This window comes from Anneissia japonica, unplaced genomic scaffold (assembly GCF_011630105.1).
Source record: "Anneissia japonica isolate Jap-2015-1 unplaced genomic scaffold, ASM1163010v1 scaffold3262_len730253_cov190, whole genome shotgun sequence".
Classification (NCBI taxonomy): domain Eukaryota; kingdom Metazoa; phylum Echinodermata; class Crinoidea; order Comatulida; family Comatulidae; genus Anneissia; species Anneissia japonica.
The window spans coordinates 150,703-177,463 of NW_022732572.1; the positions used below are offsets into that span (position 1 = coordinate 150,703).

The window sequence follows — 26,761 nt, forward strand, 5'->3', positions numbered from 1 at the left end:
ATAAAAGAAACTTGATTTATCTCTTTCTTCAAGTTTAATAAAGTATTTCATATTCATATTTTAATATTAACTGGTGAAAATTTAAATTAAATCTTTGTAAGAATTATTTAATATTCACATTTTCATATGAAATATCATAAATTTATTAAAACAGAAAATCCTTTACAATTCATATTGAAATCATAGCTCCCCACCGTTTAATTTCAATAATTAATATTTACCGTATACAGTAATATGGAAAATATAATTTTACTAAATTTTATAAATACAAGTCTCCCTCCAATTAAAGACCAATTTTGGGACCGGTGTTTCCATGGTCTTTAGCAGCTTTGGTCTCTAATTAGAATATAATAAAGATAAGACATTTGTTAATATGGGACCACAGAAAAGTGGTCTTTAATTAGAGGTGGTCAATAATTGGAAAGGTCTTCAATTAGAGGGAGACCTTTATATACATAAACAATTAATGTTTATTACGATATTAACACTAGAGCCACAATCTACAGGCTCAAACATTCGTCCTCTTTCATTCTACCAAGTTTCAGTTTTATCACCACTTTAATATGAAGCACATATGAGTACCACCCTCAGGCTCTGCTAATTTTCTTTTCAAAAAAAATGTTCAGCAACAATTTTCGACTACTGCATTTGCTTTTATTTGGAAACCCTGGTTTGGTTCTGAAAACCTATTTCAAGTAGGTCCTTCTGGTGGTGAATTGAGCAGTACACTGGGAGACAACCCCCTGCTTATTTACAGTATGAAGAGTATACTGCTTGTTATATCAAATGCACACATGAAAAACAGCTTTAAAATCTCATCCGAAAGACGTTGTGTTATACAGTCTATTATTCTTGCATTGCAGACCAACGTTATGCAAGGATCTCTACAGTTTAGCGCACACACTTTGAGGGGACTCCGCTATGCTGCTGCTCTCTCTCTTTCTAATAAATATATGCTAATCATAAATCCTTGATCATGATTGGTTGTCTGGTGGTAACAACGGTGATGGTTTTCTGGTCTCCTGGTGAAGTTCATACAATTGTCCAACTTGCTCAGGTCTGAAGTCCTCCAACTGCTCAACGCTTATAAAATTACCTATTGGGATTCTCCCTCCAGATTCACGTAATTGTTCCTCAAGTTGATTTGCATAACTCTGCAGATGAAAATATTCAGAATTGTATGTTAAAATTTACACAACAGTTATATACCTACCAGTATGTTAATTATTAATACCAGCTCATATACCAAGGGGGTCAATAATAATATAAAACAATTCTAAAATATAAAAAAAAAAATTTTAATAGCTAAAATATTATCAGTACTAATTAAAATATAACAAAATATTTATTATATTAAAAAAATACTAAGAACTTTATAATGAAATTGATAATTATATACTGTAGTATAACATTAAATTCATCCATCTTTGCTGTGGTTAGCTGCAATGTAGCACCTGATCACAGCTGACCAATAACAATGTTAATGTTTATTTATATACCATTTATTATATATTTTATAATCTGCATGAGACAAACTTCTAAAAGCCAGTTTATTTTAGTATCAAAAAATGTTCATCATCATGTTTCGTTTCCAAGCATATTTATGTTGGATCCAATGTTTATATTGCATATTTAGAACTAAATATATTTTAATGTTCAACAAAATAAAATGTTCCTGCAAGAAATCATACTGAACAATAAAACAAATCTAAAATTCCTGATTTATTAATACAAAAACAAATTAAAGAATTTAAGTATAGCATCATACCATCCATTCTGTCATGAAAACTTTGACTTCCTCTTCTTTGGCCATTTTGTGACTCTTGAATTCAGACTTCACATACTGGTCACCAATTGCCTTAAGTTCCATGGGAAGTCGCTGATGCAGTCTTAGGATTCTTTTATATAAGCTTCTTACAACCAGTACATGAGATGTGGATGACATATTAATTATCTGAATATCAAAATTTATCGATCAAAATCAATCAAAATAGGGGAAGAAAAAGATTAGATTGAAAAACTTTATTGAAAAGAATACATGACTAAGGGTCATGCTCTAGTATTGCTGTTAGCATTGTACAGGTAGTTACATTTATCTTGTAGGAGGTGGTAGATGCTCCATCTGGATGAGTCTGTCAAAGACTAGTTCCTCCCTCTGTGCCCCCTCTAATCTATTTCAAAGTCATTAATCTGCCACTGTATTGCATATGGCATGCCTAGCTACTGAAATGCCTACTACTTACGAGGGCCAAGCTAGGCTCTAGTCTAGTAGGCCTAGGCCCCTTATTAGGCCGATAAATAGGCTATGCCGTGAGCATAGGCCTATAATCTCACTCACAGTCTGGACAGCCTGGCTGGCCTAACCACACTAAACTAACCTATTCTATTCTATATGCTATGCCGGACCTAGGAAAGTAGTTATCTAGCATAGCCCCTCCCAGGACCCTGCTAACTAAACTATAAAGATCACGTACGATTGTATAAAATATCAACTTAAAAGGAGTCCATAATGAATTCGTCATACCCTGCCTGCGTATGTTTGGGGTGTCTTTACTTTACTTTTTTTTGGATCATGCTCCAGCACGACCTAGACTGAGAGACAAACAGAGCAGCAGACGACAAAATGGATGACGACCCTTCTATAGAAAAGTAAATTATTATGAAATTTTAAAAATAATATTATTTATTAAAATACATTAAAATACATATATAAAATTCTATTTTACTAAAATATTTTATTTTATAGTATTATAGTTTATAAATATAATACTAAATAAATATATTATAACATTTACAAATCTTTACTTTGTTCAGAAGTCAATAATCTAGGCCTAACACCGAGCAGATTTGAGGTTACAGAATTGGGTGTGTATTTTGATTTAGAATCATGTGTAAAACTACTAAATAATGCATTGACTTTATTCATATATCTATCGTAAATGTAAAAATTATTTGTGTGTTTGTTAAGTAGCAATATCAATTCGATTTAACAATCTGGATTCCTATACTTTTCCAAAAATAAGTTTCCGTAGGCCTACTGACCGTCTGTTTGTCTCACAAACAGCTGCCTGCCTTGGTGTGGATACTCAGGAGGAGGCTGCGATGGACTGGGCCTAGCCAAGCCTAGCGTTTGGCCTAGGCCTAGCTAGGAAGGCTCCAGCCTTTCGGGACAGAGATGTAGCTAGCTAGGAAATTGTCGTTTTGTGGTTACACGTTGATATCTATCTGCAAGACAAGTAGTAAACATTATTATTGAATATATTATATATATATGAATGAAATACAGCCTACATTGTGACAGGTCTCCCTCCAGAGTCAATCAATTAATCAATCAATCAATCGTTCCATTTTTATGGCACCATTCCAACAGTCGTTGCTCATGGTGCCGTTCCAAAAAAAATGCAGAGTCCAGTTTAGTTATACAGTATTGTTATAATATTATTAAAGACCACTATAGGGGCAGGGGTTTCCATTTAGCAGTTTTGGTCTCAAGGCGTAATTAGAAAAATATTAAATAGAGATTAAAAAGACATTTGTTAATTTGGGACTTTTTATTAGAAGTGGTTTTAAATTGGAGGGGTCTTTTTTACTCTTCCTGATCATCAACTTAGTCTTTTGAGCCAGGTCTACAATAGAACACAATCTCATATGTTGGTGATTTATTCTGATAATAATAATGGAAATTGTATAGAGCCGTGGCAGTAATGGTTCTTTAACAGACTTTTTCGGTGCAGCAATGTAAAACTTTCGCCTGTGCATGCTGCAGAAATTCATAGTTGCATATGTCATAAGCCTGTGCTACTGTTAAAATGATAAGAAAACATGTTTTCTTGTTCTAATTATAAAGCTAGTATTTTGTTCAAAATGTATGTTTTGTTAAACATACAATACAAAACCATACTGTAAAGTAACTTAATTGCATGAATGGTACCTCAAAAACTAGCTCAAATTTGTCTGTAGAAATGCATCTGCAGAGTTGTAATTGCTGCATAAATGTTAAGATTAGGACAAGGCCTAAGTTTTGGCAAAACTTGTATAGATATTTTCTGAAATGCATGGATGGATTTCTAGGTCTAATTTTTTGTGGAGGATATTATTTCCTGTGCAGGCCTTTTTTACAGTGGATACCTCTACTGTATGGTGTAACACATTGGTTGTGTGTCCTCTGATTTAATCTTGCTAGATTTTTATATGTTGAAATTTGCCTGGTTCTACTATTTTGACATTTTTCATTAGTTTGACAGAGCCAGGAACTAAATTAAGCCTCTGGTGCTAAAAGACTAGGTTTACAGGCATTAATTTTTAAATAGAATAAATGCCAGGGACTTAAACAGGTGCATCTTGATGTAAATACCCATTTCTTTCTCATTTTCTTTTTAGGTCAATTTGAGTTGTGTCACACGGAGAACCAACCATGTCGGACCGAAAGGCAGAGCTAGAGGCAAAGAAAAAGAGGCTGCAGGAAATTAGGGACATGAAAAAGAAGAAGGATGAAGATAAAAAGAAAAAAGAAGTAAGCATTCACAACCTTTGCCAGCATGACTGTTAGCATTGCAACAAAATAAATATAAAAAAGACAAACTGTGTAAGAGCTCATCAGAGTCAGCAACCCATCCATGCTTAGTTTAAATAGTAGGATTAGTTTTCATCTTACCTGTATTTCTTAATTTATTAATTTATTCTTTGTTAACTTAAGGCATCATGATTCGCATCATTATCATCATTATTCTTTGTATGATAACAGTAAAGACACAAGCATTAATTAAAACCGCCTTGAGCATTACTGTATTTAGGTGAGACTTTTTTTATTCCTTGTTTTGCATACTTATTTTTTAAAAGTTCATCAGGGAGGGTGAAATAGAAATAAAATTTTGTTTTCTTATTTAGCAAATAGTTTTGCCAAAAACATCCAGATGGAGGAAAAAATAAAAATAAAATTGTATTTGTGAATGTAAAATAGGATGGCTAAATGCTTCATATATAATTAGGAAGAAACATACAATTCTTATCTTTAGAGATTTCAAGGCAGCGGAGGGTGTAATAAAAATAAAGAAAAACATATTTTTTTGTGAAATTTCCACTTTTTCGTGGCTGCGGGTGCGCTAATTGACCAAAAATAATATGTTATTATTATTCGAAATCATTAATATAAATTGCAGTCAGTGGGCTCGCTAAACAAGGTATAAAAAAAGTCTTGCCTTAGTAGTGGAGAACAAAAAATATCTTTTAAGTATTCCATTCAATCATAATAAATTTAGTAACAATAATAATAATAATTCTGGAAATTCTGGTGCTTCACAGTAATGTAAGAGAAGAAAATAAACCATAAACTAAAATAATCAATCAATCAATCGATTTATAAGGTGCATAATACAGCTGTCTCTATGCGCCAATAAAAAATAAAAAAAGAATTATAAAGTGAAGCAAGCAAACAAAATGGGTGCGAGAATAAGTAACATCAGGTAGAGTCAGTGTGCCATTTTTCCACACTTTCTGATCCAGCCGGAAACATAATTCACAGGATCACCGTACCTACCCATTTCCCAACAACACCTGGAAATGACCCACTCAAGAAAAAAATAAATATATAAAAACTATGAGTAAATAAATAATTAAAATGTCCAATAAATTACGAGAGAGCAGCTAAGCTCAGTGAGAGCAGCTTAGCTCAGTTTGCTAATCTAGTGGTAGCTATTGTGTGCTATGAACCGTGGAAATTTCTAGGTCCCCAGTTCATTTCGCCTCGCTGCCTCACATTGTGTTTTAGCTTACAATAGTGCACCGTCCTTTGGGTGAGACGTTTAAGCCATTGGTCCTATGTACATTTATGGCCCGTGTGCGCATTAAAGAACGCAGTACACTCTTTGGAAAGGAGTAGGGGATTGTCTCCCGGTATACTATCCAATCACCACCAAGGGGACCCTATAAGTCTTCTAGACTTTGGCTGGATATCCTTGGTGTTTACACCGAATAAATCCAATCCAGTCATATAAAACAAGGAAGTATTTTACAAGTGTACCATTCATTATTAATCAATATATTTTTGGGGGTTTAGTTTAGTTTAATTTAGTTTTAAAAATGAATTTGATGATTATTAATAATTATTAATTAATAGTTAGTTTTGTTAAGTTAAGATTTATTCAATTCAGCCCAAAAAAATTGTTAAACATTTACCCATAGCTTGTTACTTTTATTATCATTTCATAACATAATAATTAATAATAATAATTTGGATTTGTAAAGCGCAAAATACATAGGTCTCTATGCGCTAGAAATTTGCAAATTAAAATAAACTAAAGAGATGAGCCTTGAGACGATTTTTAAATATCTCAACAGAAGGAGACTCACGAACAAAAATAGGCAAGCTATTCCACACCTTGGGAGCAGCAACGGAAAATGCTCTTTCACCATACGTTCTTGTACGACATGAAGGGATGAATAATGTAGATGAAATAGACTTTATAGCAACCATAACTAACGTTCAAGTTATTCCTTGTTAGAAGTTGAATAACATATTATCACACAAGCTTAGAAAAGAATAAAAATATAGTTGTTTTTTGCTGCAGAAATAAATTCTTATTTTTTATTAAGAGTAATAATACAGGTTATCAAACTGTATAATAAAAATCATGGGTTTCTAATTTTTCAAAAAGAAAACTTTTTATATCTTAAGATAGCTAATAAATATTATAGCCTCCTCAAATGAGGCTTACCACATTATGAGTAGTTTATTTTATATAGTCAAGCATTGTCAATAGTATATCCAAATTTTAGTCTGATAAGTACTGCACCATGACCTTCAATACATTCCCTATTGCAATCCGCCTCCATGTGTCGTTAAATACAAAAAAAATGCATTTACGGTAATTGTCCCATTGATTTCTTTTTGAACACTTTCACTTGTATTTCAAAATTGACAAATAACTAGATTCAGAAAGATCCTAGAGCAATTTATGAAATGTCTGCAAATTGGTTCACTGATTGATGTCATAAATGTTTATTGGGACTGAGCTTGTTACTGTTACGGTGGTAACTGTGCATAATGGAGCTTGTTACTACAATATTACCCAGGTCCATGGATGTAGCATCAATCATGCTCCTGATATGGAACATCCTCCGCAACCAGAGGAGTATTTATTTATTTTATTTATTTCCATAAACCTCACGAAGGAGAAGCAAGTGTGTATGACATGAATAAAATACCGTACAACATAAAAGCAAAAAGTTAAAAAAGACAATAATAATCTATAAATACTATCTAAGTCATTATTAAATAATAAGGACTTAAATACTATCACAGATTCCATGATCATTACAAAAATTATTCTTAAAATATGATTTAACATGCATACGGTATTTAACATTAAAAATGGATTTAATAAACGAAAAGTTGTCAGTGTGAGCAAAAATTATAACACGTCGTGAGAGACTAAGGTGCCCTTAAAATGAGATATCATTGTTAAAATAGGAATTTAATAAGTTTGAATAAGATGAACGAGAAGCGGAATTGCTATTAAAAATCTGGGCCATGAGGTCTACTGAAAGCATTTAAATATATTACTGACTTTTGGCACGTCAATTGCATGAATAATAGGGGTGCTTCAGCAAAATTTAGGTATGCCAGTTGCAGCTTTCAGAACTTATTCTCTAGCTTGTCAAGTTTATTGATATCGGAGTCGCTTAAGTCAACACATTGTTTAACGTAGGTTAAAATAGGAGCTAAGATGGAGTCCCATAAGTAAACTTTTACATCATTATTGACCCCAACTTTACAAAAGCCGACACCCTGTAATGAGAAAAATGCCTGTTGACTTTTTCTAATACGTTCATGTACATGGCGATTGCCTTTCAAGTTTGATGAATGAGTAACACCAACGTAAGTTAGTTTTTAAACAGATGACAAAATATTCCTTATCACACATGTAATTCAGCAAAAACCAATTCATCCCAAATCATTCACCGCTTGGTACCCATTACGTACGTGGGTGGAGAGAGAAAAGTCATATTTGTTTGGCAGCCAACAAGATTTCACAAGTATTTGTGGTAAAATCTGGGAAAGCTTCCAAAATATTCCATGAAATCCTTGGAATTCCACATTGTCATTATATAATGCATGGTTGTCAAAGATTTTGCCTGGTAAATTCCCTGGAACCACAGACAGATTGAAGTGACACATACAGTAGTATTTCCAAATGCAAAAGTCACATTCCTATTGGAAGCACATCAACCGCACGAATGCATTTATTGCTTTAACATTCAATGAGGTGATGTCTCCTTCCTCACTCGGCCATCACCTGATTATTTGCTACCCACAATCAGGTTAATAAAGTTAAACTATAGCAAAATTGAACCTAAGACTAAAGGCTAAACAATATCCCATATTGTAACAGCTTTATTTATCTACTGTATAATACCATGTCGATTGAATGGCGGTATGATATGGGTCTTTTCTTTTTTACCGGTCATAGATGGGTAGTAATTGCTAGTTTCAAAAACATGAAATCAGATCATCTTCCAGTGCCCTTCCCCCCCCCCCCCCCCCCATATCATAATCATTCAATTTAGCTATTTGCAGACTTTTTGCTTTGGAAATCCTCAATTTACAGTATTTTTCAATTTGAGGGCCAAATAAGAAAGGTAAATTATGCATTTGTTAATTAGCAAGCAATATAAATTTATCCTGTTGTTCTAATTTTTATTAAAAATATTAAACCATACTATAATACAATAATACTATAATATAATTTGTTCAGTTTAAAGTATTTGTCCAATTATGTACCTGTGTGTGTACTGTAACTCCCTACATTACCAAATTCATGTAATTTTTTTGTTTTCAAAATTATTATTTTGATGCAAGATAGATGTTTGTTCTAGCACTATGGATGTCAATATTGTTTTTACTGATGATGTATAATCCAAATTGTCATAATTTTTTGCCCTGCTTTTGAGACACAAACAGACTTAAAAATGTTACTTCTCAAGCTTTAATTATTAAATTTAATACCTTAACAATGACTGCTTTAAATAATAATAATAATATTTATAATAATAATAATAATGATAATAATAATAATATTTATTTGGCATTCAAGATATCTTTTGCCAGGAAAGAGAATAGGAAATTAGCCCAAACAAACAATTTCCACTCTTTCCGCTTTAGTAGGCTACACTTACTACTTTACAACTAAAAAGCATACATTACTATATGAAGCAGTGAACCTTAGTTAGAATTGAGTGTAGACAATAAGTGCTTGAGTGATATCAGTTTGATCAAATGATAATTATTCAACATATTATTCAAATATGTTTTATCACTCATATAATTACTGCACAAATTTATGCTACTCTAACAATTACAACAGTATTAGTAGTACCAGCAGCTGTCTATCAAACATAACATTAAAATTATCTAATTGAATGTCTTGAACATTGCTACATACTTCAATGATCATTAATAATCAGGTTTTATATACAGTTGCACCAAAATCCATAGCAACCAATGTTTACATTTTTTTATATCAATACAAGAAGTGTTAAATAAAGAATTGAATTTATTTTGTATGTTATGTATTTATTTATTTTATATTTTTATTTAAACTTTATGTAAGAGAGTAACCCTTCCACCTGAACCCATAGGACAGTTGATATCCAGGGACTCCCTTTAAAAATGACAACAGATATGAAACTATACTTAAAAAATCAATGAAAAATATAAGGTCTAAGGTCATAAATATAGTAATTCTAGAAAAAACATGATATAATATGATTTATAATAAATTGTTTTTAACATCTATTTAATACTCTACTTCTTTCCATTAGGATTACTTGTTCAATGGCATATAGTAATAAAAGAGCACTAATACTTCAATTATTTTGAAGTATTTTTTATTAATCTTCATTGATGGTGCAATAGTAAAATATTGGTTCTGAACTATTACTATATGTGTAATCATTTGTTAATATTGATATTATAATGATTACTCTTATTACTTATATAAGAATCACAAATTTTGTTAATGGTGATATATTATATATCTACCTTTTGGTATCAAAATTTTTGTTTAAAATTAACAAAAATATGTTTTATCCCACTTTTTAGGTGGCTGGCAAAGCCGCAGCAGCAGCTGCTGCAACCGCATCACCCCTTTCAGAGTCTGACCTCGAAAGAAAGCGACGGGAAACAGATGACCTTCTACGTGACATTCTCCCCGAGGGTTGTAAGGATCAGATTCTGTTATGTTTTTTTCTTCAATTTAATTTTTGTTTGTCAAATACAATAAAAATTTAGGGTTTGAAATTCTGGTTATTTGTTCACAGATTACAATATTCACATTGACAAAACCACATGTAAAAAAAAAAAAACACATACATCACACCATAAAATGTTAAAATATAAAAAAGATGTTGAATTTGTCAAGGTTGTTGACCTCTAGACAAACAAATTAAAAGTCTAAAAAGTTTTGCATAAACATATTTTTACTGTCAGTATACTAAAATTCAGACTTTAACAATTTTAACCTTTATAATTTATCAAATAATATGAATTACATGAAAACCAAAATATACTATAAAATCTATAAAAAAAAAAATAATATAAATAATTTATTCAGTAATTTGTGTACAATAACAATCTGCATTCCTTCTACACATTCCTTCTGCTTACGGAAATCAATTAGGCGTCATGAACCATCCTGGTTAAAAAAAATAAATGGATAAATAAACTAGATGATTAAACATCAGATCAGCTATCTATAAATAAATAGATATAAATGAATAAATTAACAACTTTTCAGTAAAACATTCAGTACAACTTTCTTTTGATAATGGTTTAAAATCTTTGATTTTTTTTCTCACAAATAAAAAGACTCAGCTCCATTTTCTACTTCATATTGGATGACGAATTATTTGCTATAATAAATGTAATAAACTGAAACAACCTTAAAATGTACAACATTCATCTGTAGGTATTTAAAATTTCAACTCTTATTCCTAATTATATATTTTCTTAATTATTTCAGCATCGGTACCTTCTGCTGCTACTGCGAGTCCAATTAAAAATCAAGTGACCAAGTCCAAGGATGAAAGTATTTCCCAGCCGTTTGTTTCGTGAGTTCCTTTCGTTTGTTTTCTCAACTGGCATGGCCATATTGATTATCATTTTTGATTAAGTATTAAATGGTATCAGGTGTGTAACACCTATTTGTGCTCACTTTTTAAAGCCAGCGTTTCTATACCTTAATGTGTTTTGGGCTAATAATCAGCAATTTTTCTTGGGGTCATGGGAGCAGGGCTAATAAATGAGAAGAACATCTAAAAAGAAACATCAAAATGTGCCCATAAATTTTTGAAAACGCTGGAGCCGTTAAGGGCTTTGCCCTGTACCCCGCCCTCTGCAGCTCCCAGTGTAGTAGGGTTAAAAAAAGCCTTAGCCAGGTGCTACAGGCTTCTTCATTACACCACTGTATTATAATATACATGCTAAGCAGGCTCTGTATTGTCGTTGAATGAATTATATGGAATGGTTGTGTCAATATGGAAGGGATAGGTAATCTGACTGAAAATGTATTAACAATTCAGATATAATATAGAATGAAATTACTGATGGTGATGACGACAACAATCTGATGGTTGCGTCAATAACAAAGGACGAAGATAATTATTTTCTTATCAGGACATAATAATTTTTCCTTTTTTTTGGCAAACGTAACAATATTTAAATCCTTTTATTTAGGCCTAAGAGAAAAATAAAGCTGGGGATGTCACCAGTAAATGTGGCTGGATTTCCCCCAAAGGAACTTGTCACATATGCTAAAGAGACTCAGACACCTGTTGAAGAAGAGGAAAAAGATGGTAAGGTCTTTCAATTAAACATAATAAGTTTTCATTACTCATTCAATTTTTTTTAAATACACAGTAATTCATAAATTGAACTAAAATCCCAGAGAGAATCAATTTAAAACAAACCTTTAAATCTATCTTTTCTATCTTTTAGAGAGTAGATTTTTATAATCATACAGAACCTAACAATCTAATTTTCTACAGTAGAACTGTAGGCTTACTTTTAACTGTATAGTATTAGTATGATAATAGTATACAATGCTTATTTATCCACACAGTTAGAAGCAAAGGTAGAGAGTTATTAGACTAGAGAACACATTTGCTTTAGTATAAATTCTATATGTAAATGTTCTTGAAATGAAATTGGCCCATGATGCTATTTGCTTCCCAACTCTTCCTGAGTGTATTCCCTAAGGAGCAGAGAAAGTTGCTTATTTATTCCATATCCAATGACCAGGAAAATATAAGCAACATCACATTGAAACTATGTATGCATTATCGATACCATGGAGTATAAAATGTGATCAAATGAAGAGTTTAAATTTTTATATTAGCACTACCATAGTTTTTCAATGTTGAGATGGGGGATAAAGATATGTGGATATAAGTCCATGCTGGCATATAAAACCACCCACTAACTTTTGACTATTTTTTTTGCAAGAAGCTCCAACCTGACATGTTATTGTACTAAATACTCAGTACGTTCCCAAATATGGTGAAAAAAAAATTTCAAGTGATTCGGGTGGGAATCAAACCCACAACCTCCAGATGACCAGCCTGGCACCTTAACCACTAGACCACTGATCTTACGCTCAGTGATTAGTGTTTAGTCCGATCCCCAAGTAGCAGCAAGTACTCACATCAAAATAAAGTAAAATTGGAATCTGAGCCATCATTGTCAATATCTGATTAATTGAAAGAACCCTTCAAGGTGTGCACAGGATGTATTTCCAGAGGGGGTACTAAAACACATAACAAATGATTCCCTAAAGATAATAATTAAAAATTAAATAATAATTAAACAATTATTTAGGAGTCATAAATTGTAGTAGATAGTATAATTCAAAAATCAGTGTCCTATTCATCTCATAATCATAATGGAAATACTATAGAGTGGTAACTTGGTGTATTTCCCAAGAGAGCGAAGCATAACATGCCTCTCTTCAACTTCGTCACGTTTCAAGATCACTCAAAAAGAACCTTAACACTCATCAATAGATCCAATTAGGTGATTGCTTGTTTGTGTTAAGTTTCTTGAGATTTTAAATTGCACCAGCATTAATGGTGTTAAGTGAGGTAGTTTGATGGTTAATTTGATCTTTGTGATTCATCAGTTTTATGTGCACTGCACATATTCCTTGGTGAACATGAATGCCACACACTCTCACCGAATCACCTGTCATTAGCAGTAAATATTATTTAATCTATGAATATTATTTACAACTTGTGATATAGTTTTGCATATATATTTAACGTAGTAAGCAATGTAATATTAAATAACAGTTATATGTAATGCTATATTCAATTTATTATATATCAGTCTCAATGTAATTGGTAACAAATCTTATTTTTTTTCTAGAACATAATATGGTATATTTTTTTTAAAACAACATTAATATAAAAGAAGTAAATAATGGAAGAGATTAAATCCCAACTTACTGTAGTTTTCATATGTAAATTTGTATTGGATTTTATTTGTATTTTAAAATAATTTTTGGAAATAAAATTATTAAATTAAAGCCCTCTCCAGAGAAAAAAACTTGTTTTGTTATGTTGTACAACACAATTTTCTAAGACAAAAAGCATATTTGATGAAAAACTTGGAAGCAGTTAATGAGATATAGATTTTTGATTGTTTAGAAGCTGGAGGAAAAGGGGTGTAACCACCCTTTACTTTATTACACCTTTTCCCCCTATTTTTTAAATGTCCAAAAACCTGTATCTCATTAAACACTTCCGAGTTTTCCCTCAAATATGATTTTTGTGTCTTAGGAAAATCACTTGTATGAAGTATCAAGAATTTTTTTTTCCACCAGAGCTTGGCTTTAAATATCAATATTATTTCATTCTTCACTAAAAAACCACTAGTTTGAGTAAAGTCAGTTTAAGTGTTTATTATTTACATTTTTAAAATATCAGTGTATACTTCAATATGAAATTTTCACTATTTATTTCAGCTTGCAATAAAGCAATGAATTTCCTACTTTCTGATACTGATACAGCTTGCTGGTTAATTTCCTTGATCTAATCCCTGGGTCAAAGTACTGAAAATGCCAAGATTTTTTCCCACAAATAAAATATATTTCCATTGCCCATGCCTTAAAATAAGATTTAGATTTATAGAAGGTTGAATCATGGATCATTAATCACATAGTTACTCTAGTTTTCAGCATAATAATTGGCAAGTTGCTTTCTGTTGTATGTGAATAAATCAACATCGTGCTTTCTTATAACAGGCCTGCAGATGGTTATAAATATTAATATTATGATTTCCTTAGAGGCTGATTAAATAGCCTTTCTTACGTTTTGCATGTTTATATTTATACATTATTTCATTCCATCAATTTCTGCCTGAATTTAGTGTGCCTATTGTAAATGTTTCTATAAGTAATACTTCACTTTTTTGTGCCGTCTCCAATAAGTTTTCAATTTTCAAAGTCTATGTTTTATTCTTTTCCTCTAGTTATGATGTTTGAAGGTAGAGAATACTTTTGACTTCTTTTAATTTTGGGGAAATTTAACTTGTACTTTAGGTATTGAGGTTTTATGCAATATCCTTCTCACAGATGTTTGGATTGTATAAAAGTTAATTTGAAATTTTATGTTTAAATTTATTTGTACTATATTAAACATATATTTTAAAAATATTTAATAAAAAACAATACTATCATGTCAAACTAATTTCAATCGAAGCAAGTAAAACATAAATATTTCAATTCATTGACTTTAAAAATGAATCCAAACATCAGTACAGTACCGGTATATAAAAGTAGTTTTACTTTACTAAGCAACTTTTCTTAGTAAAAAGGTGAGATGTTAGAGGGAGCTCTTGTTGTTTTCAATGTTGGGTTTTAGAGGAAACTTTTTTTAGGTAAAAGGGTCTAAATTTGCTTTAACACTTTAATTCCAGAAAGATGTGGCACCGTGTTTGTGTTGCATTTCTTTGTTCCATATTTTTCTATCTGCTTACCTTTACTGTCATTACTTTAATTAATATCTTTCAATTTTAATTTTTTTATGTACTTTGGATTTGTGTAACATTTTTGAGTGTGATATTACTCCAAGTAAAACAGGTTTTCTCAACTTAATTGGGAATAATAATAACAAATTTTAAGTTTTTTAAATTTGTTGTTTGATTAATGGATGATTGTGCTCCAGAGGGTAATTTGTTTTTCTGTACAGTATGTCTATTAATAAATTGTATTGTTGTAACCTTTCTAAAAAGCTCCCATGGGCCATTGGATCCCTAATTCATGTTTAGCACAGTAAATACATAATTACGTGAGATTGCTTCTAATGATAAATTGTAATTTAAAGACAGTTTGTGGTGTTGGGCTTCAAGATCATGGGTTGATCCCTGCAACTGCAAGAGTTAAATTCCATGGTCAAGATTTTCAATCAGTCACCTTTTGTTCCTGTCACCGTCCATCAGTTGTTTAACAAGGGAAAGGGAAGTATATAAGCTAGGCTCTTGTTTCAGTATGCACCTTCAACTTCCATGGTCTTAGGTTCAAATTCTGTCATAAAAATAGTATTATTTTCTCAGGTTTAAAAAAAAAATCTTCATGCTACTATTAGGCTCCAATTATTTATAGAAGATCACTTACAGTAAATCTGAAAAACATGGCACACAGACTAAATAAGAGTTCTACTTTATAAATTTCTATATAGTTCTGTGTTTTTGAGATTGGATTGATACAAAATATTCATGAAATAAGAATTATGAAATCAGATAATAAAATGTTGTTTTAATGTCTTTAATTTATATTTCAAGTTTATATAAATATAAGTTTTTATAAAAATAAAATTTTTTAAAAATAAAGAAAAAGTATAATAGATATAATTCTAAATATTCAATAATAATGTAACACAAATATTACATCAAATTTAAACATGATTGACAGCAATGTTACTATAGTGATATTTTTAAATTTTAAGATATAGTTGAAATTACCATTATGTACTGGTTATAAGTCTGCAATGAAAAAAAAAAATGATTTGTTGCCCAGATATTTAACCAAGGTCTCATCCATCAGAAATCAGATTTAAAATTTCAGAAATGGCAGGCTCCTAGAATAAGGTCAGATGCCAAGGCTTCTTAAACTGGGCTTAGGTCTAGATCTATGCTGGTGTCAAAGTTTTATTGACTTTCTCTGGGAGACTGAGAAAACAAATTCACTTCCAATTGCAAGAATGTCTTCATTTCTATGCTGATTGAAAAGCTAATGTTTAATTTAACAAGGAACTCCCCAGAGTCTGATAAAAGACTTAATTTAATAAAATGCTATGTTATTCGATGTAAATCATACTACAATATACATTATGTTACTTTGCAAATTTGAAGGAAGCGACAAGAAAATTGAATAGACATCAGGTGATGAATGTAAATCACCTTATTATTGATCTGGAATTTTTTCACTTTCAACATTACCTCCAAGTTAATTACCTTGAGAGAATGTCATGAATTCAAAACAGTTTGAACAGACAGTTATGGAACTAGTTGTTTTATGTGTTTTCTTTTTAAATATATTTTGAGATAATATTCTTCCCTATTATTCAGAGTTTTCATCCGTCTGTACTGTAGTATGTAGTTTTATCCATCTGCAATATACAATGTTATCCATAGATCTGAGCTACTATACAGTATTATAAAACACAGTGTTTCCCACCTGTGTTATGTAGTGTTATACTTGTTCTACAGTATTATCTACAGTAATGTATTATGCATTGCAGTGTTATCCCTGTATTATGCAGTGTTATCCACTTGTATTATGCAATGTTATTTTTCTTGTCCTCCTACAGTATTATATCTGTCAGTGTTATCTTCCTGTATCATACTGTATTATGCAGTGTTATTCTTGTCCTACAGTATTATCTATCTGTATTATGCTGTGTTATCTACCTGTATTATGCAGTGTAATCCATTTGTATATGCAGTGTTATCTACCTATATCATACAGTGTTATATACCTGTATTATGTAGTACTGTATTATTCTTGTCCTACAGTATTATCTATCTGTATTATGCAGTGTTATCCACTTGTATTATGTAGTGTTATTCTTGTCCTCCAGTGTATCTGTATTATGCAGTGTTATCTACAATACCTGTATCATACAGTACACACCTGTATTATGTATTCTTATCCTCCCTGTCTCATTCCCTCTCTATTCAGCCGTGGATCTTGAGTTCATCCTCACTATCTCACAGCTATGGTCCCATCTTATAATGGTGACAAGTAGAGGGCGGGGTCATGAACAAGGAGAGCATAATGTTTGGTTGTTCTGTTAAATGGAAAACAAATGTTGGATGAATATATCCAACATCTCTTTTGAAATTGGACAATATATGCTATAGCAAACTATTAGGAAATTGTGATGAAAAAAGCTTAAAAATTGGCTTCACTATGTGTGAGCCCTCAAGTTGTATAAAAGGAAGAGACTAGTGGCCTTAGATCCGCAATAATATCATACAGGCCTCTGTTCTAAACAGCATTACACTGGCCGAGATAGCGAGTGATTGTGGAATCCATTCCCTCCAGAGACCACAAAATATGCCTTGGCAAACAATTATCATTGCACTCGAATTTCAGGATATGCAAAAGCCATGTAATTCACTTTATATGAAGATAATGAAATAACAGGCACAGTTCAAAAAGTGCTGAGCCAAGCAATATTGCAATATTGTTTAATTGAAATTATTAGGAAATCGTGATGATGTTATAATTATGTAAATGTCAATTCTAAACAAATTAATAAAAAAAAAAACAGATTGACTGCTTCATCAACAAATTGTGTTCATTCAAACATCTGCCAACTTAAACAAACACAATGAATGCCACTTTTTTAAGAGAATGAAATATTACGCATATTTAAAGGCTGATAAGCGAAGCAATATATTTTAATTAAAAAAATATTAATTTGAGATTTACTTTCCATACAGTAAAGAAAATTAATGTTGGTTTAATAGCTTTAAATAATGGATATTTTCAGTTTAGTATCGATCAGCATATCAGTATAATTATTGTTAAATTAGATAATCCAATACAATAGTATGTCATGTTTGCAATATGTTTACGATTCATGACCTAAATAGACATAGAACTGTTTTCTGATCTAACACCTACAACTGGAACTTTGAGTTTTAGTACTTTATAATCGGTCAGCAGCATGGCATTTTAATTTAAAAAATATCAACAATTTGAGATTTACTTTCCATACAGTAAAGAAAATTAATGTTGGTTTAATAGCTTTAAATAATGGATATTTTCAGTTTAGTATCGATCAGCATATCAGTATAATTATTGTTAAATTAGATAATCCAATACAATAGTATGTCATGTTTGCAATATGTTTACGATTCATGACCTAAATAGACATAGAGCTGTTTTCTGATCTAACACCTACAACTGGAACTTTGAGTTTCAGTACTTTATAATCGGTCAGCAGCATTTTATTATGGCAGTCAATGCTGGTGTCACAGAAAGTGGGGTAATCAATGCTGGTGTCACAGAAACTGGGGTAGTGGTGTATCCAGAATTTAAGGAACAGGCTTCTGAAAGAGGGTCCGGACTAGGTTAACGCATAGTTAGTACTAAGGTGCAAACATTTTCAGTATTTGGTAGGCTTTTAGGAGTAGGGGGGTAAAAAACCACTTCTTACGATGAATAGAACTAGGGAATTCCTCTATCACATCAAAGGGCCCGGCAAATAATCTTAAACTGGGGCCCTAGCTACGCCGCTACTTCCCCATTACCCCACTCCCCATTTGTCTACGGGGCTAGATATCCACTTCTTTTCACATAAAGCGAATACCAACAGGGAAACACGCAGATGGCACTCTTCTGACATATCTTTGGATGATACCATTATGTCAGGTGTTCCATCTTGACCAGATTTCCCCAATATTTTCCCCCAATAACTGTTTTTGTTACTATAAAAAATAATTTTTGCTTTTAGTTTTAATAATTTACATATCTTAGATTTTAGCAAGGGGGAAACCAAACATTTAGCGTGGGACTTCCTCCCCCTTAACTACAGGGCTGGGGAATAGTGCAGCAACTGAAAAAGAAAATCAATGTATCAAATTAAGCAGTGATTCAACAGTCAAGTGCCAACAAATTGTTGTAAGACATGTTACTGAATATATCATGACAGCCAGTGGCCTGAAACAAAAATTTTTTTTTTTTTTAAATTACCTTACTTCAAAGATAATACACTTAAGAAACCTTTATTTATAGGGATACATTTATGAAAATACATCTGTATCAATTTTTAAAATTAAAGAGTATTTATTGTTAAAAAAAACTTGAATCTGTTTGATTATATTTTAAAATCTGGTCTTCAATTGGAGGTCATTTTGTTACTTGGTACTTCCATAAAAGTGGTCTCAGTCTTGAATTAGAGGGGTCTCTTAATTAGAGGTTAAGCTCAGTATTAAATGATAGGTGGTCTGTTGGTACTTTGAAAAAATGGGCTCCAATTAGAGAGGTCTCAGAATTAGAGGAGTTTCGAATTGGAGGGCGGACTGTACTTATTATTTAAAAGAATTAGCTCCGTCATGTTGGTAACTTCGATGAAAGCTCGCAGCAGGTTTATATCCAATTAATTACAGTTCCTTTTAAATAACATCGTTAAGTTACTATCACTTCCATATTTTTTTTATAAATTATCTGTTATCCTGACCTTTGCCATGGCGAAGGTCTTTATATGCGCCTGCTATTTCAAATACCTTGATCTGCAACTGATATCATATAATTTATTTTGCGTTAAAAACAATCTAGAGTACAATCACAAATATTAGAAAAACGAGCACATCTAAAATCCCATGATCCAAAAAGGGGTCCCCCCCCCAGTCTCAGAAAGCCAGTGTCTACCTGTATCATACAGTGTTATCCACCTGTATTATGTAGTGTTATTCTTGTCAAACATTGTATCTGTATTATGCAGTGTTATTCACCGACTGTATATCATACAGTGTTGTACACCTGTATCATGTAGTATTCTCTGGGGTATCAATCAGCATTTGTATGTAACCCAGAATTTGTGTAACTTGGTAACAAAATGTCCATGTCAGAGCTGGTTTACAAAAAAATATCTCTGTGGGTTGTGAAATGTCTGCCACCCTTGTTCTTCGACGACAAGTCAGTCTTTCTTTTTTCAGTGTACTATGAATTTTAAAATCCTGACATGTAATACTTACTTTTCATTAATTTTTGCAAAAATCACCAAACATTTGCATGTACTTTGCATTTTTTAAATTGTTTTATACCTTAATTCATCTCAAATGTCATGTTATTGGGCTAGGCCTATAGTACATGTTAGAAGCCCACAGGAGATGGCATAAAATTGGAGGCCTGCAGGGATAGTGGCATATGCTTTGAGGACCACAGAAATACTTTGCCTTCAGTCTACATATCGGTGGCCTGCAGGGATATCTTGCCTAAAGGCCCTCAAACAGCTTTTTTATGTTGTGTATTTTGTTTGCTTTCTAGATAAAGAGGGAAGGCTGTGGGAATGGCTGGGTAAAGAAAGGCATCATCGCATGTGTATACTTCAGTTATGCATTTCTTAAAATTTAAAATGGAATTTCATTTCTAATATCTTATTTTCAAATTTATGCATCTTTCATTTTAGAATTAGTGCTTGTGCATTGTGCTTTTTAAATTTGATCATTTTTATTTTCCTGTAATATTTCCATCTTAATATTTTGTTTATTAATATTATAATTATCATAATCAGTTTTTTTATATCATTGAAGTATTTTTATATCATTAAAGGGAATTGTTCAAATATAATTTTATCATGAAATTATTTAATTTCCTTATAATTATTATTTTATGCTATTAAAGATATTTGAGTTTATTATTTAATTACAGTATAATTTTTCATAATGTAATTCATATTTATATAATTAAAACAAAGTATTTTATATTTATAAGTCATAAGGAAATACTATTATTTTTCTTCAGAACATATTGGTATTATATTATTTCATTTTTCATTTTTCATTTTATTCATTTTTATTATATTTCTGTTAAATATTTATACTTATTTTATTATTTTGAAATGTCTTTTAAATTGATGGAAGTTATCAATAATAATAATTGTTAATCAGCTCTCTAATATCTTCATTGGAGTTATTTTACCCTACCATATCATCATTCATTATCATTTTCCATTGTGGGCATTAATTGTAAATTATTGATTGAAGCATAATGGATCCATTAACCTTTTCCTTGCATTAATTAACCTTCATTTAATTAAGGATTGATGGTACTGTCCTAGAGCATATTGTTTGATTCTAATTTATCAAGGGAGTGCCATTGAATAGTCTTGTGGAAGATATGGTAGAAGCTAATTTCACAATTAAGATTACTAATTGATGTAGAAAAACACAAGGGAATAGTAGAATATTGTATTGCTGACAGTGATGATGACTGTGGTAGTTGTAGGGATAATAATATCAGTGATGGTATAGCTAGAAATTAAACTTTGTTGTGTTATCCAACCATAGTGACAGAAATCAGGGGTGTGATGTGGTGATGGTGGTGTGCTGATTGGGATGTGGTGATAATGATATGGTTATCATGAGGACGTGGATTTGAATGAGGAGGATAAAAATGAGGGTGATTTGTTTAAAATAATAACAATTATAATAATAATAATAGTGTAGTTTTATATAGCGCCAGTATCTATCAAACATGATGCCCATGGCGCTTGACTTCGTGTCCGTACTACCCAGTACTAGCAAATCTCCTCGTCCACTATGGAGGCTGTCTGTACCAGTACACCGGGGTATCCCCTACACCTCTCGAATGATGTATTGGGTTCTTTATAATGCACACGAGCTATTGTATACACTGAGCCTATGGTTTATAGTCCTTATCCGAGAAGAACCATGTAGGCAAGCGTCACCTTTTCGAACCAGCGCTAATATTATGGCTCTACTGTAGGCTGCTATAACCGCTTGGCCAATCCTCTAATATTCAAAACATTTGGGTAATCCTTTAAAATCTTGAGAGCTGATGACATGATGATGCTAATGGTAATAATGGTTGTGTTAATGGTGAGGATGGTATAGATGATGTGGTGTTTGTGATGCTAAAGGTTGTGATAATGGTTGTGTTGTGGTGAGGATGGTATAGATGATGTGGTGTTTGTGATGCTAATGGTGATAATGGTTGTGTTGATGGTGAGGATAGTATAGATGATGTGGTGTTTGTGATGCTAATGGTGATAATGGTTGTGTTGATGGTGAGGATAGTATAGATGATGTGGTGTTTGTGATGCTAATGGTGATAATGGTTGTGTTGTGGTGAAGATGGTATAGATGGTGTGGTGTTTGTGATGCTAATGGTGATAATGGTTGTGTTGTGGTGAGGATTGTATAGATGGTGTGGTGTTTGTGATGCTAATGTTGATGATAATGGTTGTGTTGTGGTGAGGATGGTATAGATGATGTGGTGTTTGTGATGCTAATGGTGATGATGGTTGTGTTGATGGTGAGGATGGTATAGATGATGTGGTGTTTCAAGTTTGTGATGCTAATGGTGATGATGGTTGTGTTGTGGTGAGGATGGTATAGATGGGGTGGTGTTTGTAATGCTAATGGTTGTGATAATGGTTGTGTTGTGGTGAGGATGGTATAGATGATGTGGTGTTTGTGATGCTAATGGTGATGATGGTTGTGTTGATGGTGAGGATGGTATAGATGATGTGGTGTTTCAAGTTTGTGATGCTAATGGTGATAATGGTTGTGTTGATGGTGAGGATGGTATAGATGATGTGGTGTTTGTGATGCTAATGGTGAGGATGGTATAGATGATGTGGTGTTTGTGATTTTACTAGTGATTTTGATGAAGGTGGTGGTGGTCATGGCAGTGTTCAAAGTGTTAAATTAAGAAGAAAATTTACAAGAATAAACAGTATTCAAATTGGTTCATGATTGTGATGTTTAGGATAATAAATGCATTATGGTTGAAAGCTTATAAACATTTGAAAATCTTCCTCATATTTCTGTGGCAAATAATGAGAGTTCACTGAAATACATTTGTGTTAGGTACAGTACCAACATGTACCAGTACAACCTATCATTACATCACATCACTACATTTGTCCTCACACTACACGCCTTATCTGTCCTAATATAACCTGATTCCGTTGGCTAATTGGTATGCCAGTTGTGGATTGGAGTGGTACAGCAATTTCCTGGTTATGGATTGATTGACTATGACTAACAATCCAATTACTCATAAAATATGAATGTAATCTAACATAACATGTTTGAACTCTACTGGTATTTGAATTAGTCGCACTAAAATAGCCTTTGATATTGTTCAATTAGCTGTAATTAAAGTTTGTCACCTAATAATGGGGTATGTGGGGCATAATCCTTCTTCAGCCATCAACTTATCCAGTCGCCATTTTCTGTGGCTATATTCGGTCGTACATTTAAAAAATATGTACTTTTAAAAGTGTCCTAATTGTAGAAGTTCAAATTTCTCTCTATTTTTTTTTATCTCTGTAAAGCAGAACCTTAGCAGTTTAAATTGTATTCTAAAGTAGTTTTTCATTTAAATTTGTCTCTCAGATGAAGATGATATGGTACCAGATTCTGTTGCTCAGCAACAAGAACCTGAGCAACCTCCTGAGGAAGAGAAAGTGGAGGAACCTGAAGGTACAGTACTAAAGAATTTGTAATTAATTTCATAAAAAAAAATCAGCTTTTTACCTCAGTAATCTATAGAATACAACCAAAAGTGATAAAAAAAAAATGTTATGACATTCTTCTTGGTAGAAATAGAGGCAAGAAAAATGAAAACAGTTGAAAAAAGAAGATTGAATTATGACTGAGCTTTAAAGAGAAAAAAATAAAAGTCAAGTTAACAGACTTTTGCTTTTTCTCATTAGGATATTTTGTTCTATAAATATTGCATAATACTCAATTAATAATGATGATAATAATAACAACGGTTATTTACGTAGCATGTTTACTTTGAATTTACAAAACACTTTTATCATACATAAAGGCACCTTCTGGGGAGCAGGTAATCATCAAAGCAAAAAAGGTCTTGATTAGACAAAAAAATTGAAAGAGAAATATTTATGACTGGTGTAATAGAAAATGTTAGATGGAATATTAGGAAACATGTGTTTTGATCAAAAGCTATTTTACTTATTACTACAACAATATGAATAGAGGTAATGCTTGTAAAAATTTTTGGTTCTTACTTGAAACTCATAATTATGTTATAAATAATGTGTTTTTCAAATACCAAAATAACTTGAAAAAAATGTCATATCATCTCCAAAATAATATAATATTTATATATTTCACATATAAAAATGTTAGCAAACACCTGATGGAATTACTTATCACTGGCATTAATAATATTTGGCATTAATATAGAATTTTATATTGAACTTCTCAAAATGCTTGACAAATTTACTGCATATTTTAATATATTCACTTTCAATTACAGTGGTTAAAGAGTTGTCAAGCGATGAAAAACAGCAAATCATTAATTCTAGTGATTTCCAGTCGTTCTTTGACCGAGCTTCTCGAGTCATGGAGAGAGCTTTGTTTGAGGAGAGCGACATCTTCATGGACTACACAGGTGAAGATAGAGATAGAGAGGGGTAAGTGTCTTGCTCCATTCAGGTATTATAGTGAGTTCTTACTTGAAACTCATAATTATGTTATAAATAATGTGTTTTTCAAATACCAAAATAACTTGAAAAAAATGTCATATCATCTCCAAAATAATATAATATTTATATATTTCACATATAAAAATGTTAGCAAACACCTGATGGAATTACTTATCACTGGCATTAATAATATTTGGCATTAATATAGAATTTTATATTGAACTTCTCAAAATGCTTGACAAATTTACTGCATATTTTAATATATTCACTTTCAATTACAGTGGTTAAAGAGTTGTCAAGCGATGAAAAACAGCAAATCATTAATTCTAGTGATTTCCAGTCGTTCTTTGACCGAGCTTCTCGAGTCATGGAGAGAGCTTTGTTTGAGGAGAGCGACATCTTCATGGACTACACTGGTGAAGATAGAGATAGAGAGGGGTAAGTGTCTTGCTCCATGGAGGTATTATAGTGATAATACTTGCTCCATGGAGGTATTATAGTGATAATACTTCCATGGTTGATCTTAACTATAGGGGGGTCTCGACCATTATAAGTTGGTCTTTTCTGTGTAGCTAATTACATTTATTTTTTTATTTTATTTTATTTATTTGTTCTTTATGCTGGGTTACCTCTGCAGTAACATGTTACTGTTCTCCCAAAGAGCCCAGTATGCATAAAACATTAAAAGCTCAAGAGAAACAACGCAGAACATCAAAAAAGATTTAACATATAAGAATGATGAAAAAAAGTACCTCCCCCCCCCTCCCATTTGAGAACCCCTAAAAGGAAATCTTCTTCTACCAGATTCATTTCTGACTTTAGACAAAATTAAATTTCCTGCAGATCTGGATCTGGTAGAATAGTTATGAACACTGTCAGTGAAAGTGTATGGGATCCCAGTGTCCACACATCTTATTGAAGTTTTATGATATATATGATTTCAGCTTTACTAAAATAATTTATTGATCTATTGACCTTTTTTTGAAGGAAACTTCTGCCTTTGACCTAGCATTTAATAACTTGCATAAATGTCAATCATATTTTATTGGTTTATGTCAACTAAAATATATGTTTATAATTTATACATTCATCTTCCTTGAATCTATTTACAGTGATAAGGATGCCAGTGCTAAGCTTTCACTTAATAGACAGTTTTTTGATGACCGCTGGTCAAGACATCGTGTTGTATCAAGTTTAGATTGGTCAAATCAGGTATGACCCTTACAAACTAAAAGTTTCAATTGCTTGGATGCAAAAATTGATGTTATTTACAACAGTGTTAGTTTGGCTACTTGGGTTTATAGACAGTTGCAGTCACTCTAGCTCTAGCACTATAAATAATAACTAGCAGTATAAATAATATATAATAATTGAATTATAAATTGGATTTATTCAGCATCATTAAAAAAGAAAAACATTGCAAACATCAAACATTAAATACATCATGATGTTACAAAATTGCATTGAGATATATAAAAAGGCATAAAGCCCAAAATTAAGAATTGCAGTATAAATATAATCATATGAAATCAAATTGCTGTTGAACTCATTTTAAATTTTATTGTCATAACATGCAATAATCCTGTCATTAAATACTGTTTTATTGTCATAACATGCAATAGTCCTGTCAATAAATAATATTTTATTGTCGTAACATGCAATAATCCTGTAATTAAATACTATTTTTGTTGTTGCAAAAAGACATACTAATACTGGTAGGCAAATATGAATTGCAATAATAAAATAACTTGACATTAGACATAAATAGTACACTAAATAAAAATAAACATTTTTTTTTTTTTAATGTAATTCCTGGACACTAAGAGATTCTCAAAACTCAATCACAGTTAATGCATTAAAGAGGAATGTTCAATTGGCCACCATTAGAAAGTAATTAAAAAGTAATTATCGTAATAGACATTTAGTGGTATTGGCTATGTCCTGTGTCATTAAATTGATGTCATCCTAAATTCCCTTGATAGTATAAAGTTATTAATTGGCAATTGTTAGCTTAACCTTCTACAATAAATGACATCTTACTGCTTGAATGACA

General features: G+C 31.7%; 2 protein-coding genes across 6 annotated transcripts in view; one reads left to right on the plus strand and one right to left on the minus strand.

The window, feature by feature from the left end:
- Window positions 1-355: 355 nt before the first annotated feature.
- Window positions 356-2,639, minus strand: LOC117115739 (succinate dehydrogenase assembly factor 3, mitochondrial-like). Of its 2 annotated transcripts, none has more exons than XM_033259666.1 (3): window positions 2,525-2,639; window positions 1,769-1,954; window positions 356-1,154 (listed from the first exon to the last, which is right to left on the minus strand). In XM_033259666.1, exons 2-3 carry the CDS (start codon window positions 1,943-1,945, stop codon window positions 975-977), a joined length of 357 nt encoding a protein of 118 aa, XP_033115557.1. In that variant the 5' UTR covers window positions 1,946-1,954; window positions 2,525-2,639; the 3' UTR covers window positions 356-974. The 2 variants fall into 2 exon arrangements, with proteins under 2 accessions (XP_033115557.1, XP_033115556.1); XM_033259665.1 differs by having other exon boundaries at window positions 2,475-2,628.
- Window positions 2,640-2,818: 179 nt separating this feature from the next.
- The window catches only part of LOC117115737 (cytoplasmic dynein 1 intermediate chain 2-like), a 32,375-nt gene continuing 8,432 nt past the window's right edge, over window positions 2,819-26,761 (plus strand). Inside the window, exons 1-9 of one of the 4 annotated variants that reach the window (XM_033259663.1) lie at window positions 2,819-2,865; window positions 4,381-4,513; window positions 10,100-10,217; window positions 11,019-11,106; window positions 11,732-11,850; window positions 14,522-14,536; window positions 23,648-23,734; window positions 24,540-24,696; window positions 25,821-25,920. In XM_033259663.1, the coding sequence (XP_033115554.1) occupies window positions 4,415-4,513; window positions 10,100-10,217; window positions 11,019-11,106; window positions 11,732-11,850; window positions 14,522-14,536; window positions 23,648-23,734; window positions 24,540-24,696; window positions 25,821-25,920 (783 nt within the window). In that variant the 5' untranslated portion in view covers window positions 2,819-2,865; window positions 4,381-4,414. Of the gene's footprint in view, window positions 2,866-4,380; window positions 4,514-10,099; window positions 10,218-11,018; window positions 11,107-11,731; window positions 11,851-14,521; window positions 14,537-20,549; window positions 20,604-23,647; window positions 23,735-24,539; window positions 24,697-25,820; window positions 25,921-26,761 lie in introns of all 4 variants that reach the window. The other 3 variants (XM_033259661.1, XM_033259662.1, XM_033259664.1) reach the window with 3 other exon arrangements.

Excerpts from the sequence above, each read along its gene's own strand:
- LOC117115739 (XM_033259665.1), bottom strand. The coding sequence starts at position 2,522 with ATGACGAATTCATTATGGACTCCTTTTAAGTTGATATTTTATACAATC. Across the intron at positions 1,955-2,474 it reads AGTTGATATTTTATACAATC|ATAATTAATATGTCATCCAC; the intron begins GTACGTGATCTT and ends TTTGATATTCAG. Across the intron at positions 1,155-1,768 it reads TTTTCATGACAGAATGGATG|AGTTATGCAAATCAACTTGA; the intron begins GTATGATGCTAT and ends TTTCATCTGCAG.